The following is an 18383-nucleotide window of genomic DNA, read 5'->3' on the forward strand; positions in this document are numbered from 1 at the left end:
TACACAATCTGAAATATTGAAATATTTATATATTTTAAATTAGTTAATTCAAAATTTATTTTCGAATATAGTAAAATGTTTCATATTAACCAATTCATAATGCAAATTTATATTTTGAATTAGGTAATTCAAAACATGTTTTTCTTTAAATATATATTTTGGATTACGTAATCTGAAAATGTAGAATTTGGAAGTATTTTTTTGAAAAATTACATAATACAGAAATAACTTTTGAATTATATAATTAAGAATGTATTTTTTTTAAAGTGTGTTCCGGATTACATAATCCAAACACCTTTTTGGAATAAAAAATGTTTTCAGATTACATAATCTGAAATGTATTTTTTAAATAAAACACAAAAATATATTTTTTACATAAAATATAGAAGTACTTCAAGAATTTTTTTTTATCAGCAATAAGGATTGAATAATAGGAACACTTAAGGGTGGTTCAACCCTTATACATACCTATATAATATGAATCAAATATCCTCTCAAACCAACAAATTGAGAAAGACAAAAAAATTCTACCACTAAAAAACCCGTACAAACCTGTACAATCCCGTACAATACTCAAAACAAACCCGTACAAACTCAAAACAAACCCGTACAAACTCAAAACAAACCTAATACAAACTCACTGCAACCAAAACCAGGGGCAAAAAGAACAACAACCCTTATCCACCAACCCAACAGTCCACAAAAATCAACAACCATCGAAGTAGAGATATCTATAACCCTAAACTAGGTCATGCCAATTAAATCGATTTCAAACACGATAAAGGAGTAAGACACCAGTCAGAAAAGGAGAAGAAACAAGCAGAGGGTATTTTAGAAGTTACCCATGACCAAGTCTTCAAGTCTTCAATTGAGCCAAAGTGAAGATTTCAGAATGATCCATCACACCTCCTTTGAAAATAACTTGTTTATATGACACCAAATTTCTCTAACCATCGAGATCCACACACTTCCCAGTACAGAGTTAAACGGTTTTATAACGTTGCAAAATTGTAAGAAGTGAGCGAAAGGATCAATGGAAGCGGCCGATGACACTCCTAACCACGCAGAACATTGACCCCAAGCGATAGATGCAAAGACATCCTGTGAATTTGAGTTCAACCTATGTTGAGTTGGGCTAAATCACTAATAACTTGTTATAAAAAAATAAAAAAAATGCATCAATGCAGTCCAACACAACTTAACACAGTGAAAAAAGATGGGTGTGAGATATCGGGCTCTTCTTGTCCCTCACTTCTTTTCTCTCTAATCACCATATACTTCTTTTTTATTTTCCATCGCCAACCACCACATTTGTCGATTCAAGTTCTATCATGAGCAAAGTCGCACACATCACCACCATTTAAAATTATTATTTAACCATATTAATATGATATTTAAAATATCATTTATAGATATTTATTTTTATATATATTAACATATGTTACGATTATTTAATACATATGATTATTTTGTCATGTGAAGATTGGATTCAGTTTTTACATTACAAAACAAGTAGATCGAAGAGGAAAAAAAAAGCTAAAAAGCTAAAAAGTTACATTTTTTTTAAATAAAAGGAAACCAGCTTGTTTAATCCACCTACTCCGTGATAGACCAGGTCAGACTCATTTTTTTTAAAGTTAATTAATAAATAAATGAGGTTGAATTAATCCACGGAATAACTAACATGTGATAAATTCCACTGGAGGGACCACCCATTCTGACAACTAAAATATATGATTATATTTAAAATTTATAAGAAATACTTTATAGTTTTAAAAGTATTGGATTAAAAAAATCTTGAAAAACCTTAGCATTGATATAAATTCTTAAAGACATTATGGTTAAATAAATGATAAAAGTTTAAAAAAAAATCATAGTTAGAAAGAGATTGCAATGTGGTTAAATAGAAGTGGTGAAGGATTCCTCTCGTGAGTGACTGTAGAGTTCCTGTGAGTTGGAGAAGTAGCTCGAAATCTGGGTCTTTACTCTCTGGGTATTCATTTTCTTTTGCATGTGTTCGTTACTGTTTTATTCAATCAATCTATCTCTTTCTCTTTCCCATGTCAAAAGTAAAATGATCGGTCATTTTTCTTTTCCTTTTATGAACGTGCATTGGATGGTTTTATCGTGAATTTATTGTACCCCACTCGTTGTTGTTGCATTCTGAATATTCAATTATTGCTCTTGATTCGCTCCTATAAAGATTCATTTTCGTAACATATCTGACACCAAATCAACTCACAACAAGTACATTGAAATACCCCAACTTTATAAACACACCCTAATGTTCCTTTCTTGCTATGTTTCTTCTTTTGTGTTGTTACTACCATGATACAATATTCTGTTATTATACTAATAAGGGAAATACTTGCAATCTCCTTTCTTGGACATACTTTATTGTTGCCTGAAATTTATTGAAAATCATAAATTTTGGTGGTCCTGGATCACAGTTAACGAGTCTCTCCTAATTTTATAGTTTTCAATAAATTTTAACCTGTAATAAAGTGTGTATTTGAGAGTGCGTTGCTAACACTCTTTTGTTAACAAAATATGCTTCTTCTGCAACATTCTGAATCTCTTATAATTTTGTAGTGTTAGCAAGAGAGTGTTATTGATGTGAGAAAAGTATTTTACTGATTCTTTGTTACTTCATTTAAGGTTTGTAGGTATCAGTTGTTCCTTTGGTGCAATGGGAGTGTTTGAGAAGTTCATCCTCTCTGTGTGGTGTCATGGCAATCAGCATTGCTTGCAATTGGCCAAAGAGAATCTGAGCAGTGTTAGGGAGTCAGCATCTTTCTTTCTGGGTTTAATCAGTGTCATTGTTTGGGTTGTTGCTGAGATACCTCAAATAATCACAAACTATAGAACAAAGTCCACTGAGGGCCTCTCTCTCACTTTCTTGGTCACATGGATAATTGGGTAACTTGGCTTTCCATTAAAATTTCCTAAGGGCTACTCGCATTTTTGTTATTTAATTCAACCTATTCATGTTCTTGTTTTTTTGTTTGTTCTGCTGGTCTATTTGAATGTCTGGCATATTTTGGTCGTTACACAATTCATTCAACCTTGAGTTGAGTCTGTAATAAGAGATCTCATTAATAGGTTGATAAGTGTGATCTGTGCAACTAGCTTGTTCACTCCATGTTTGAATTCATTTAGGAATATGGATTGGAGGGAAGATTATGTTGTAAGAATCTTTCTGGTATCCCCTTAAAATTGAAGTGAAAATTTTACGACAAAATTTATACACTTTTTCAAATAAGCTCATTCTCTAAACCCTTTAAGTCTCACTTTTAAGGATATGCTTACTTGATCCTAAGAAGTAAAAACTAGGAAAGCATAGTTTCAGGTTCTAGATTAGTTTGAGTTTGAGTGCATGATTTTGTTGATTAGAAGAATCACAGCGTTGTTTTGAAGGGGAAGGGAAGAAAACATCATTAAATATGTTGATCGACACAACCTCAATATAAATTTCTATTTATTTTGAGGGGTGATTCATAACAGATTTGTACTAGTTATGAGTAGAAAAACGAGTCTACCTAGCCTGGGTAGCCAGGGTACACACATGCATGGGATGAGACTTGGGTACGCCCATACAAGTGAGATTCACTGCTTGTTGTGTCTATCTTGGCTACTTAGCATGTATACTTGATAGAAATTCTTGAACAAAATATCTCAACTATTTTGATACAACATATTTTCCTCTACAGAGATGTATTCAACCTCGTTGGATGCCTGCTGGAACCTGCAACTGTGAGTGTCTATTTTCTTGTTTCTTAAAAGCTTTATGTTGCTTGTACTTTTGTAGCCATCTTTAAAGTTTGCCACTACTTTCTCCCATTTGTAACATTCATGCCATTTTTTCATAAAGAATATTAGAAAATATATATTAAAAAATCACAATACTGTTGAAAAACAGAAGAAAAATGTAAGGGTTGGATAAGGCATTAGCCAACTAAATCATTTTGTGCTCAAATAATTAATTCGCAAAAGAGATTATTTTCACTTTGCTCACTCAGAAGCTTCTAGTTGTGAAGGTCCCTATGTTCTATGAGATGATAGTTTGAACAAATTCAGATTTAATTTTTTTTATCACAAGTTTATTTGTTCATTCTGTTCCTATAGTTACACAAATATTTCCTTTTTGTCCTTATACTTGAAAATATCCCCTTTTAGAATAGACACATCATTTTTAATCCTTTTTGGTCTTTGTTAGAAGGACTAAAATGGATAGAATGATATGCGTAGGGACCAAAAGAGATTGCCAATGGTATCTGTACGGACTAAAAATGTTTGTTTTTGAGCATAGAAACTAAAATGTGAAGTTTTTGTATTTATAGTATTGGGCATTTGAACCTTTTATCATATGACATTTAAATTTAATCCAATGGTATAAATGGGTTTGCTATCCGCATGTTCTGGTTTTAGAGAACAGTGTGTAATACTCCTAGTGTACGTTGGGAGCATCATGAGCATTTGTTTTCCTATTTTCTGTATATTTTTCGTGTTGAACTTGTTATGGATCATATGCCCATTGTTGATACTGAAATCAGTAAGGATACAAAGTAATTTCTTTATTTCTTATTTATGCAGCTTCTTACTCAATTATATATGGCAGTGGTGAGGACTCTAGCCAAAGATTTAGGGGTTTCATTACCTACGAAATCATCCTTTCATCTGACCTTTCTGGCCTCAGCCAGTTGATGTGACATTTTCCTGATGTATTAAAATGCAGCTCTATACCATTATAACTCTTGCTCTTGGTTTACAAACCATGTACTATGGACATTTATATCCTCAACTAAAATACAAGAGACAGCTAAAGGTGCAAGTCCCTATACTTCATTTCTTCCAATTATCATTGCCTTTTCAAAATCAGAATCCTTATATCTCACTCTTCATTCAACTAGAGTCTGATGCTTGAGGAAGGTGAATGTATGTAGAGAGAAAACAGCTGAATAATTCTATAAATATGTACTTTTTCATATGAAATAAAGCTAACCCTCAAATGATAGATGCTTGGAAAATTCTACTTCAGTGTGTATGCTGTATAGCACAGATTCCTGTTCAAATGGGAATGACAAAAGAAAGCTCAAGTTCAATATAAAACAAACCCAAGTTAAATGAACAGGAAGCAAGTGCATGGATCTTTGGGAGTCAGAGTAACTTACTGAGGAATGATAAGCTGTTGAGGAGTAACTTTATTAAATGTGCCTTGTCAACCCTGTTACTATAAGCTAAACCAACTAAACTGTGTGAAAAGATTATAATCATATAACTGTGTCTTTATCCCCAAGGAGAAAAAATTAACTAGCTATTTGTATCTGCAGATAATCCACATCACGTAGATTACAAGATAAAGTTTTATCATTTTCTTAGTACCATCTTAAAATTGAATTTTTTATTAGAAAGATGATCTAATACACTTGCCTAGAGTATTTTTGCATTTGCAGGATTTTTTTCTTATCTCTTGGGACATATGCTCATAGTAGGTGATAAGGAAAAGACACAAAAGATGTTTATTTTTTCTAATAGTTTTTGAGAAACACTACACGAGTTTATTAAACTCTAGACAACATTTTTTGAGAAACTCTAGACTAGTTTAGATACTTTATCATTTTGGTTTTGTATTGTATTTTAGCATTCTAAACATGAGCAGGTTGAGACATTCGCAAAAACTGGACAAGGGGAAAAAGGCAGTGTTGCTGAACAGAGTATTGAATTTGAAAATTCAAATAGAAACTTCAGTCCGAGTTCTCCTATTCCTCTTCCAGCATGTCCTCGAAGAATTGCTACCGGAAGTGGATTATTCTACCAGTAATTAATCTTTCTCAAAAATCTATTAAAAAATGCACAATGCTCTATTTTCCTAGTCAGCTTCAATCTCCTTATGTGTTGAGTTTAAAGAACATATTGAATTCTCTTAATCTTGGGCTGTGTGACTGAAAAGTGCAAGACATTTTATCTAAGATTTCTTAGTTAGAAATTCAAATATCTGGTTCCAACAGGTTGTTAACCATTATGAACTCTTAATTTCTTTTGATTGAATGCTTTATTATCTTTTCTTTTAAAAATTTCCTGAACAAAATGCTGAAGATTCACTGATATTTGTCTTCTTTCCCTTTGGCTTGCTCTTTATGCATGGTTTCTTTTGTTTTAATGTAAAGTGAATAAGCACAGTATTGCTCAGAATGAGTTTGAGTTGGTTTTTCTTTCTCAAGCAAAGAAATTCATAATCTGTAATTTTTTTAGTGTACTCTTTTCCTTTTGAATTCATAGGTCAGCAAGATATTTGTCTAAGAGTCACACTCCAACAGCGGGATCCATCTTAGCACATAAAATGACATCTACTGCTGCTTTAGATTCTATACAAGAGAGCTTGCTTGGTTCAGCCATTGCAACACAATCTGCACCAGCTCCAAGGATGAAGAATACTCTTTGTATAGTAAGCATTCTAATTCTACTACTATTCTTTTTACATAACTACAAGGGTGCCATGATTGAAATCTAAACGCATCTAGTCTTTGTTCAGGTTTCAACCTTAACTTTTCTTGGTGCTATCAACCTGCTTCAACAATTGAATACAAATATTAACCTGATGGCCTCAAACCCGCGGCAACAATTTGTGATTCATGTTGGAAGAAAGCTTTTTCAGGTATTGCAAATCGCAACCATGGTTACTTTACTATATTAAAAATTAATCATCCTGTTTTGATATCCTTCTAACTGTTTGTAGTATAGTTTGTGTATGTCCTATAAGAGTATGAATAACCTGAACAACAAATAAAATTTAAATTTTTTATTTGTAATTTGAAACCTTTTGGTTATCGCTAGCCAATGTTAGGTGATTGCTGACATATTAGTTGGTAATGGTTGAGGGAGAATAACATTATTTCTCTGGATGACTAAAGATTCAGTTAAAGTAGTTCTTAAGGTATAATTGGTTTCAAATTTTTATGCATGTTAAAAGGAAAAACAAACAAAAAAAAGACGAAATTTACTTTTTCCTACTTGTCATCAATTCTTTGAGCAATTGCAGGTTGGTGATGACCAGTTGCTAAAAACTGATGTTTCTGGGGGCAGTAGCATTGGGACCTTCCTTGGTTGGGCAATGACATTTGTATATTTGGGTGGAAGGCTGCCTCAAATTTGTCTAAATGTGAGTTATATAATTGTATTCCTTAGCATAGGTTGGAATTCATCGGATAAAAATTGTGTTACCTGAGATTAGATTTTTTGTTTGTTTAACTGCTACGGGACAGTAGTCATCATCCTCTCACTTGTATAGGTTGCCTATGGACGGTAAACTTGCATAAGTATGTTATAGAGAATAATTGATGAATACAGAATATTCCACAAATGAATATTATATAGACAGGATGACATAAATTATTATTTTGGTATTTCCATGAGAAACTGCTATATAATATATAGGAAATTTCAAAATTATCTAATTTATTTTATCATACACTTAAAGAAGGATTGATTCGTCTTGTTAATCTGATTGTTTGTATTGATACATAAACTCATCAATTTTGCAGATCAGAAGGGGTCATGTTGAGGTTAGACACTAACTATTAAAGTTGTGATCCTTTATGCATTTTGTCTTGTTTATCATTTAGCACCTGAAAACTTTGGGAGGGAATATGGAAGATAAGTCTCCTCCCTTCACCAAATCACTTTTATGGGAGCAGTAAAACAAATTTGTTTCTAGTTGCATGAAACAGTGTCAGCCAGATTTTATGGTTGCTTCTTACTTTTGCAGGGACTCAATCCTTTGATGTTCATGTTTGCTGTACTTGGGAATTCCACTTATGTAGCCAGGTATCCGGCTAGTTTATATTATCTTCTCTACTTAAAGTATCAGCACCAAAGTGAATTTTGCCAACTGAAAATATTGAGGGTATGAAATTATCAAAATATATTTAATGAACATTTAGCTTTTCTTTTTTATGCCAGTATACTTGTGATCAGCTTGGATTGGTCAAAAATCAAACCAAATTTGCCATGGCTAGTAGATGCAGGAGGGTGTGTCCTTCTCGATTTCTTTGTATCCATTTTTTATTAATTTATCTTTTCCGAATTATTCTTGCTAGAGAGAAGAGGATTCCAGGTGGTGAAAGTTATATATGAAGGACATCAAAGATAACTTTAGAGCTTAGCTCATTAACTTTCAAGTTTTAGTATATTGATTATCCAAGATCGCTTACTGTAAGCACGCAAGAGTTAAGGACCATTTAAATTGGAATATATATACTTATTATACTCTAATATTTAGTTTTAAAAACAATCTAGAGTTAAAATATAAGGCCATATGTGTACACGAGATTCCTTTTGAGCCATGCAGAGGTTGCAGGCAGAAGAAATTTGTCTACCTTAATATCTGCTTTAGATTTTAATGCAGTTTATATATTTCCGCTGTTTGACCTCCCAAGCCATGTAAAGTAATTGCAGAATTTTGTGTCCTGAGGAAGAAACAAGGATTTCCAGGTCTCTCTCTCTCTCCCTCTCTTATATGTATCTGAGCAAGCATGTATGTGTGCCATTTTGTAGCTGTTTGTGCAGACCATACATTTGGATTTCAAACATCTATCTATCTACCTTTTGAATCATCATTTATTTAGGAAGTGCAGTAGGATTCTTTCATAAATCTAACATAGATGTTCATTGCAGTCTAGCAATCTCCACCAAGTTGTCCTAGAAATATGAGCATAAAACTGAATTGGTGAATGGTGACTATTGTCAGCTGATTAATTGTACAATCATTGGCGTGGTGATCATAGAAGTAAAAGGAAGTGATTCTGTTTATTTGATCTGCCAGCAATTTTGTTTGAGGTTGATGCTTCCGATTTACATTCCTTTTCATCTTTGATGTTTTTGGTTCCTGAGAATTTCGGATTCTTAGAACGAGTTCAATTTTACTTTAGGCCTTTTATGAAGACATTTTGCACACACTTTGAGTTAGCTGTCAATCTTCAATTCAATCAGAACTTTATGTTTTGTTTACCGAGTCAATAAATAATCAATGAAATTATGAAACATGCTTTTTGATATCTAAATGTTTTTTATTATATTATCAGTATTCATGGTCAATCAGACTTGCTCTGAATCACTATTATATTCTGCTCCAGTCTTCTCAGGCTTTCAAATTAAACAGTTATTTGGTAGTTTTATTTTTTTTATCAGCAATGAATAAATAAAATTAAAGGGATACTTCAGGGGTATCCCAACCCATATACAGTGACCAGAAGTAGACTTCCTATTTCATTCACAAAAGAAACTCTCCTTTATGGTTGGATCATAACAACCTTAAAGTGAGAGAACCATACCCAAAAAATAACCAACAGGTTACCTCATAGCATCATTCAGCTTTACTGAAACACCCAGAACCGAGGTCAGCTACATTCACCTCGCCACACGACGAGTTACCCAAGCACGTTGCATAACTTCGGCGACCACCGACTACACACATATGGAGAACGGCACTTCCTCGATCGGCGATCATGTTGACCAACTTCGACGACCACCGACTACGCACACATGGAGATCGCCGTTTCATCGACCGGCGATCATGTTGATCTTTGCATAACTTCGACGACCACCGACTACGCATGCATGGAGATCGCTGTTTCATCGACCGGCGATCATGTTGACCTTGTCTAACTTCGGCGACCACCGACTACACATATATGGAGAACGCCGCTTCATCGATCGGCGATCATGTTGACAACGCCGCTTCATCAACCGGCAATCATGTTGACCAACTTCGACGACCACCGACTACACACGCATGGAAATCGCCGTTTCATCGACCGGCGATCATGTTGACCTTTGCATAACTTCGACGACCACCGACTACGCATGCATGGAGATCGCCGTTTCATCGACCGCCGATCAAGTTGACCTTGTCTAACTCCACACATATGGAGAACGCCGCTTCATCGATCGGCGATCATGTTGACATGGAGAACACCGCTTCATCAACCGGCGATCATGTTGACCTTTGGATACCTTCGGCGACCACCGACTACGCACACATTGAGATCGCCGTTTTCACCGACCAGCGATCATGTTGACCTTTGCATAATTTCGGCGACCGGCGATCATGTTTCATCCCCAGGTTGTAACAGCTTCTACTCAACTTGGATTCATAATAGCAAGCATGAAACAGGGACCATTTGTCCAGCAAAGCAGAAAAAGATTGGCCCCTCAAAAACAGAACCGATTCTCATGAAGAGCTGTACAAACAGCTTGCACAATCCATCCTTCCCAAACATCACCCAACATACCTATCCAAACATCACCGTGCACACAGCATCGAGGCCCACATATAACACCCAACATGACCAGCGAACCCCCATTCAATTGTGGTTTCTCCCTATCGCAAACCCACTTGGATACCCTGCTTCATTTAGTTTTGGCTTGAACAAACCTTCAACAACCACCTTTTCTGCCATAAATAATCAGCGTACACCCAGCATGCATTGTATGGGATTTAAAAGCCAATCAGAAAAAGCATATGAAAAAGACCCTTCCCTATGTTTCAACCAAAGCCAAGACATAAGTTGAGCTGCTTGAAAGGCTTCCTCATGGTCAGGGACCCCTTGTTTGAAGATCACATTGTTCCTATGCTCCCATATACATCGAAGATTGGCCACCCACACTCCCTTCCAGACCTGGTTCTGCTTCTCGTTCAAATTAAACAGATGAAAATTCAGAAAATGGTTGGATAAGTCCCTGTTGTGTGCACCCATAACACATATCCATGTATAGCAGAGCATCCAAACACGGTAAGCAAAGATACAATCCAAGAACAAATGCTGAGTAGTTTCTACTGACTGATTACATAAAACACACAAAGGAGAGTTCACCATAATCCCTCGTACCACAAGATTCTGGCGAGTTGGGATTCTGTCAAAGAGGATTCTCCAGGCTGTTACTAAAGCTTTTGGGAAAGCTTTGGTCTTCCATAACAGCCTAAAAACATCATAACTTGGTCCGATTCCTTGGTTAGCTAAAAGATCATATGCTGATCTTACCGAGAAAAAACCTTTGGGATCCCCATTCCAAGAGATAAAGTCCTTAGCCTCCTCATGCATAACAACCCTATGTAAAACTTCTAATAACTCATCCTCCAGAATGGATTCCCAATGGAATCTCTCCCTTCTCCAGTTTAAGTTCCATCGCCACCCAAAACTGTCCCAATAACCAGTCTCACCCACCTTCATCCCTTGATTAAGAGAGATAGAGAACAACCTAGGGTATAACTCCTTGAGACTTTTGTTATTAACCCATGGATCCTCCCAAAAGCGCACTAAGTCCCCAGATTTAACATTCCATGTAATAGCTTGTTGGAACCAGGACAGGTAGAAAAGAGGGATAGAGGTGAAGACTGATTTTATTAGGCATATTCTACCTGCCATGGATAGACACCTCCCTTTCCAAGTACTAAGTCTAGCACTGACTTTGTTGACAACCGGTTCCCAGAATTGTACCTTCCTTGGATTACCTCCTACTTCTAACCCCAAGTACTTGAAAGGTATCTGCATTGTGTTGCAATTAAGAGTCTTGGCGTAGGTCTCCAAGGTAAACCTGTCCACATTTATCCCAGCCAATTTGGATTTGTAGAAGTTGATTTTCAAACCAGAAACTAGTTCGAAGCATCTGAGAATCGTCTTTATAGTGAAAACATTAAGGAAAGAATCCTCACACAGGAAGAGAGTGTCATCTGCAAATTGAAGCATGCTGCATTCTATTTCCCTCCTCCCCACCTTCACACCTGTTAGCATGTTTTGCTTAGACGCTTGTCTCACTAAACCAGCTAAACCTTCAGCAACCACAAGAAACAGAAAAGGCGCCATAGGATCACCCTGCCTTAATCCTCTTGATGGTTTAAATTCCTCTGTAGGGCTTCCATTAACGAGCACTGAAATGGAAGACGATTCTAGGCATCCTTTAACCCACCTCACCCATTTGCTATGAAAGCCTAACCTCTGCAACATATCAAATAAGAAGTCCCACCTTACCGAATCGTAAGCTTTCTCGTAGTCCACCTTGAAGCAAAGAGCACTCCTTCTATTCCTCCTTACCTCCTCCACCACCTCATTGGCCACTAGCACGCTGTCTAACAAGCCTCTATTCCTCAAGAAAGCAGATTGGTTTTCGTCGATAATCAAATGAAGAACATCCTTCATACGACCAGCTAAAACCTTAGTCACGATCTTATAGAACATACCTACAAGGGATATAGGCCTGAATTGATCCAGAGACAGGGGGTCACACACTTTAGGTACCAAAGCAATGAAGGAAGCATTACAACCTTTTGGTATAACCCCAGTATCTTGGAACAAGTTTACAGCTTCCATATTTGGTAGTTTTATGATATTTTTAGTTTAAAAGGTTAAATTTTAAGTTGAGGGTCTTGTGAACAAGTACTCTAAACTGTTGTTTAAGTGATATTAATTATTAGATCCACTTAATTAAATGCTTATAATTACTTCAACAAACGTGTTAAATGACTTACATTCTTGACACGACAAGTACTTTTTTTCTATAAAAATCTGTCATCTGTTTCCTTGATTAATGTACATTAGTCAACCCATGCCTTTGAACAAAATTTAGGTACCATATCATATAATTGAAATTGAAATTTTATCTTAATAATTCAGACAATAAAAGTCGTCATTAAAGGTAATGGAAGGTTATTGAGGTGAAATTTGAATTTTAAGTAAAAATAATAAAGTTACTTACCGAAATACACCTAAATCTTTCCTTTAGTCTTGAAATAAAACATGCAGATAGTGTATGAGTCTTGAGATTTGTAGGAAAAGAAAATTTTCTCAAAAAGGTTAGCTTATATATATATATATATATATTCTACTATGTACACGTTAAAAGAAACATTTTCTTTTAGTTTTATTAAAAGCATATTCCACAGTTTTCTCTTTTTAAAAGAGTGAAATCTAAAAATAAATTGAATTTAATATTTCCTAAATATTTTTATGCCATAATTACTTTTGAAAACTATGCCAGTATGGTGTACTGTAATTTAAATATTTTTAGGTACTTGCAAAGGGGGTATGATGAATTATAAGTAAACAAGTCTCCCCAAAATAATTATAAACTTCTTTCTTCTATCCTTTTCTGGGTTACATCAATACACAAATTTTGAAACCATGGCAAAGGTTTTTGCACACTGTGACTGCTTTTTTTTACTTTAGGGTGCTGTTCTATGATAACTGCACAAGACAACTCTTCCCTCCAACAGAAGGAAATAAATATTTTGCATGTTTGATCTAGGGCAATGTCTTGAAAAGATGTTCACTTGTATTCATAAGCCACTAGATGTTCCATGGTAGCCTTAAGCTTGGGAAGCTTTACCCTTTGGGCTTCAGTGGAGCCTTTAGACCCTTGAGGACAGAACACAATGTACACTGATGCATCACTGCAAAGTTCTAGATCATACACACGCTGCCCTGAAGCATATTCCCCAAGAAGTTGGTAAGATCTTTCTGATCGATCCATTGCAACACAAATATCCTCACTACCTGCTCAATTTCAAGGGAAAACACAAACTGTAATTTCTTCAAAACCAAACTGAAGGTATGTTTGGACAAGTTTCTTCACGACTTCTGTATATAAAATGAACTTTTTGTGAAAGTTAATTAGTTTGTATATAAGCTAATTTGTATCAGATTTCATCAAACATTTCTAAACTTCTATTTTCTAACTTATACATTAGCTAAATTTAGTTTATACAGGAATTTATTTAATTTGTTCCTATATTTTTCTTCAAGAAGTCCTTATGAACAAATTTGTCCAAAAAAGACCCTAATTACTACATGGATTTCCAAGGTTAGGAGCACTCACATGCAGCTAACTCTATCTGTGTCTGGTAGATAAAATCTAGAACAGCTGAAATATCTCTCTCAAACTTATGAAACGGCCCATTTGAGAATTCCATCTTTCTCAATTTGCATAGTCCTTCCCCCAACTCCATCATGGCTCCTCTGTGGTTCTATTAAACCAAAGAACTATTTTTCAAGACAATATATATAATTCATGATCAAGCAAAACTGTAATATCAATAAAAGATGTACTGCATAGGTCAAGTAGTTAACCACTCATCTAATTGAGGGTTTGGTCTTTACGAAGATCTTAATCATTACAGAATTTTTATTATCAGTTCAATTATAATGAAAATCCTTAATTATCAATTAATATAGCATATTAGTCATGAGATTCTGGTGTAATTTATTACATTATTAAGGACATAGATCCCTTCACATAAATCCACTTCTTTTGCCTTATGTCATCTATTTGTGGACAAAATATTGGATGTTGCTTTGCCTAAAGGATATAAACCTCTTTCTACATTGAGATTTGATGGGACTTTGGACTCATAAACATGTGAACTCATTACACACATGAATTTATACCCTTATGAAGACACAATGTTGTGTAGAATGATGCTAACAAATCTGAGAGGAGATGTCTTAGCTTGGTTTACCGAATTGCCAAACCAGTCTATTTACAGTTTTCTACCATGATCCAAAAGTTCATAATGAAGTGACTTCGATTGCCCTCTCAAGAATTCAACAAAAGGATGATAAATTGCTAAGGACTTTTTTACTTGTAGTGTATTTCACGTTATCAATAAAAAAATCTTGTAATGCTTGTGACAGCATCTTATCGGATACGTGGCATGTTATGTTTCTTAGGCGAAAGGGTGAAACTGTAAGGTGAGGGAGTGTCACTGTACTATATTTCAAGTAATTAAAGAATATTAAATAGAGGTAAAGAATGAAAAAAGTATCATAATAAATTTGATAAAACCTCATAAAATACATCACCATAATTTACTCTAATGATAATTCTATTTACATTTTCTTTACTATAAAGTTACAAATATCTCTATTGAACTTAATTTTGGTTATTTTGTGTATTTTTCATGGGCAAAAAGTAATGAAGGTAATTTAAAAATATATGTAAATGTGCAGAAACAATATATAAAATGATAAAGTTATGACTGTGTATGAAAACCTGGTTGAAGAGGTGGTAGAAACCCACAGCACATTGCAGTATTCCATGAATGAGTGTGCTGGTGGGCTCTTCTGCATTGTTCCAAAGGGATTCAAGATAGTCATGGCATTTGTAGTACTCTCCTCCGTTGAAGAGAGCCACCGCTTCATCAAAGGTGTGGTTCTCATCATTGTCATCATCATCTTCTTCTTCAATGAAATACCTGTAAGAAAAAGCCAAGAGCTTGGAGTTGCAGCTTCTATGGTTCAGGTGGTGCTTTGAATGAGTGAGTGGTTTGAAAGATGGTGCAAGAGTGATGGAGCTAAGATAAGATTGGGATGAGATATGGAGAAGAGTTATGAGAGAAGAAGAAGGAAGAAGAGCCATGGATGATGAATGGCAAGGAAAGGTTTCTCTGGTTTAGCCATATTTCCTTTCACCTTTTTGTGTGGTGATGGTGGAAGCTCATGTCGTGGCAACTAAGAATTCTTCCACTCTTTAACATTTATGAATATCATTATGTGTGGTACTGTACTTTCTATTTGCTTAGATTTTTTGTTTTGTTTTGGACGGTTGAAAACATTTTTTTTCCAACAATTATATTCGTTTTTTTTAATAAATTTAGTTTTCACAACAAGTTTTAGAAAGAAAAAAAACTACTAACTAAATTGATTAAATTGAATATTATATAAAAGATTAAAATAATTTTTATTATTAATAAAATTTATAAATTAGTTTTAAATTAATATTTAATTAACTAGGAAGATCTTAGTTATCCATTACTTAAGTAAATTTAATAATTAATTATTATTTTTTAAAAATTAATTTTTATTTAATAACTTTTTCATAATGTTATATTTACTTCTTTTTATGTGAAGAAGAGGGAAGAAAATGCTTATTTTTCGTTAGTAAAACAGATATAAAGTTTAGATGTTAAAAACAATAATAAATACATCATTTCACAAGTATTGTTAGTAAAACTCTTTTTTATTCTACAGTAAAGTGAGTGCAAAAAAATTTATAAAGAAAAATTAAAAAGTCTTATACTCCATAAATTTTATATTAATAGTTATTATTTAAAAAGCTTAAATAAGTAATTTTTTTATTTTTCTAAATTTAAAAATTATTACTTAATTCCTTGTATTATATAATACTTGTAACATCCCTAGATTTTCACACATCTAAAAACTAAAATCTGTATAAAATATTAAAAATAAAATATAAACATAATACAAATATGTCCACCACTCTTTCTTAAAATATTACAAACATAACTCTCTTTATAAAACTTCAATATCAACATAAAATTAAAACAAATATTCAAATTTCATCTAAAATAATTTTATCATCCAGCTTCTCACTAAGGAGGAACTCAAACACCTGTAACATCATCTGCTGCCGTGTAAATACACGATCATCACAGATAAGAAACAACACAAACAAATAACAGGGTAAGCTAGCTATATAAAACAAAATTCTATATAAAATTTCAATTTGAAATTAATAAACATAAATTATTAAGTTTCATACAATTTCTCAAATCAACACAAATTCTTAAATCATCAAGTGTCACACAAATTCTCAAATCATCAAGTGTCACACAAATTCTCAAATCATCAAGTGTCTATTAACATTCAATATTCATTTTTCACATGTCAGACTTCCACTGACTCATATCACAGACACTTGACTCTACTTCCAGAAGACTCGTGTATTGAAATTAGAATCCTGAGACCTGCACCTGTCATACTACTCGTTGTGAATCCACACAACCATGCGCATAAACATCTCAATATCTCATCATCTCGTATGCCAAGGTAAATTCATATGACCTGAAAGACCAGATTATATTTCAAACCCCAGACAAAGTCATATGAACCTCCATCGCCTCTCACCAACTGAATAACTTCATCTATGTGATTCCATTATATCAGTAGAGTCAGGATGTCTCATTACGGGCCTGCACTAGTACAAAAAGATAAATTAACGACGGTTAAAATCGACATTTAAAGACGGTTCCAGAACCGTCGTTATTACAGGCGTCGTTAAAAGGTATGAATTTTTAACGACAGTTCTGGGAACCGTCGTTAAAAGGTATGGACTTATAATGACGGTTGTGAAAACCGTCGTTAAAGGTGGTTTCTGTTTTCCAAAAAAAATTACGTGACTTTCAAAGACGGACCGTCGTTATAAGTGTGCCTGTTAAAGACGGTTCCAAGTGGAACCGTCGTTATATGTATTGTTTAAAAAAAAATAAAAAATTTTATTTTTTAAAAAATCTCAAATAACCTGCATAAAGTTTTCAATTCCAGAAAATAAAAACATTTCAAATCATAATTTAAATATAAAAATTACATACAACAAATTATAACATAATACAAAAAAGTTTGGTAATATATGAAAAAATTTGTCATTGTAATGATTTATCTATACTAGAGTGTTATACATGGTTACAAAATACTTTGACCATGTTGTTCTCACATACTCCAATGCTTCTAAATCTAGCGGGTGTTGGTCGTTGAACAACTGTGACATTTGAAATATTTTGAATTAGTGCATGATTAATAAATCTCAAAATTTAAAGTGTTTATTGTATTGAGGTATTACCTGATCCCAACCTTTCTTAATTTCAGCTTGCAAAATAGTCAACATCCACTGCATAACATAATAACCGCACTCATAATTTTGAGGTTGCTTGTTGGACTGCATGTGAAAATAAATGTATTAAATGAATGAGTGAAACACATTAAATTAAGTGAACAAATATACTTTAAATACCTTAAGGTACATCCAAGTGAGTTTTTGTGCGTTTGAAGTTCTCCTCCCACACAACATATTATATCCAGAGTAAGCACTAAAATAATAAGATTTCATGTTAGAATACATAACATTATATAATATATAAGTAATAATAAATGTTAAATGAAACTGTCGTACCTATCTATAATGTTTTTAAAATAGGCAGGAGGTTTTTTATGCAAGGAGCAAAACCATGCAGCGGTATGATCTTGAACAGATATGATCAATAGTTGCCAATGACGCTTGTATAACAAATCAGTTAATTAGTTTCTCTTATTTCAATAATTTATTAAAACTTATTTAATAAATAAGAACTTACTCATGGATGTACGGAGCAAAATAAATGTGTTTTCCACCATTCTTTAAGGCAGTGGTGATGTATGTTTGTGTTTCCGACTTCTTGTTTCCAATTGATTGAGTGATTTGAGGGTCTAAAAACCCATATATATTATGTTTCCCCTCATCAAAGCATAATCCAAAAAGATACCTAAATTTCAATAAGTTAGTACTAATATATTTAATAAATCAAAAGTATAAATAATTTAAAATTTGAACTTACATCA

General features: G+C 33.8%; 2 protein-coding genes across 3 annotated transcripts; one reads left to right on the top strand and one right to left on the bottom strand.

Moving 5' to 3' along the window:
• The first annotated feature begins 1863 nt into the window (after positions 1 to 1863).
• On the top strand, positions 1864 to 9059 carry LOC137813837 (vacuolar lysine transporter YPQ1). Of its 2 annotated transcripts, none has more exons than XM_068616280.1 (14): positions 1864 to 1993; positions 2667 to 2919; positions 3711 to 3753; positions 4594 to 4620; positions 4736 to 4825; positions 5660 to 5817; positions 6280 to 6445; positions 6533 to 6655; positions 7040 to 7159; positions 7542 to 7562; positions 7766 to 7824; positions 7960 to 8050; positions 8393 to 8490; positions 8674 to 9059. In XM_068616280.1, exons 2-13 carry the CDS (start codon positions 2690 to 2692, stop codon positions 8441 to 8443), a joined length of 1179 nt encoding a protein of 392 aa, XP_068472381.1. In that variant the 5' UTR covers positions 1864 to 1993; positions 2667 to 2689; the 3' UTR covers positions 8444 to 8490; positions 8674 to 9059. The 2 variants fall into 2 exon arrangements, with proteins under 2 accessions (XP_068472381.1, XP_068472380.1); XM_068616279.1 differs by having other exon boundaries at positions 1865 to 1993; positions 2659 to 2919.
• A 4028-nt stretch (positions 9060 to 13087) lies between these two features.
• On the bottom strand, positions 13088 to 15529 carry LOC137813838 (uncharacterized). Its single transcript, XM_068616281.1, has 3 exons — positions 15043 to 15529; positions 13870 to 14017; positions 13088 to 13547 (listed from the first exon to the last, which is right to left on the bottom strand). The coding sequence occupies exons 1-3, from the start codon at positions 15406 to 15408 to the stop codon at positions 13321 to 13323; spliced, it is 741 nt and encodes a 246-aa protein (XP_068472382.1). The 5' UTR covers positions 15409 to 15529; the 3' UTR covers positions 13088 to 13320.
• Positions 15530 to 18383: the final 2854 nt, after the last annotated feature.

The sequence above is a fragment of the Phaseolus vulgaris genome, chromosome 1 (genome assembly GCF_000499845.2).
Source record: "Phaseolus vulgaris cultivar G19833 chromosome 1, P. vulgaris v2.0, whole genome shotgun sequence".
In the NCBI taxonomy this organism is placed as follows: Eukaryota; Viridiplantae; Streptophyta; class Magnoliopsida; order Fabales; family Fabaceae; genus Phaseolus; species Phaseolus vulgaris.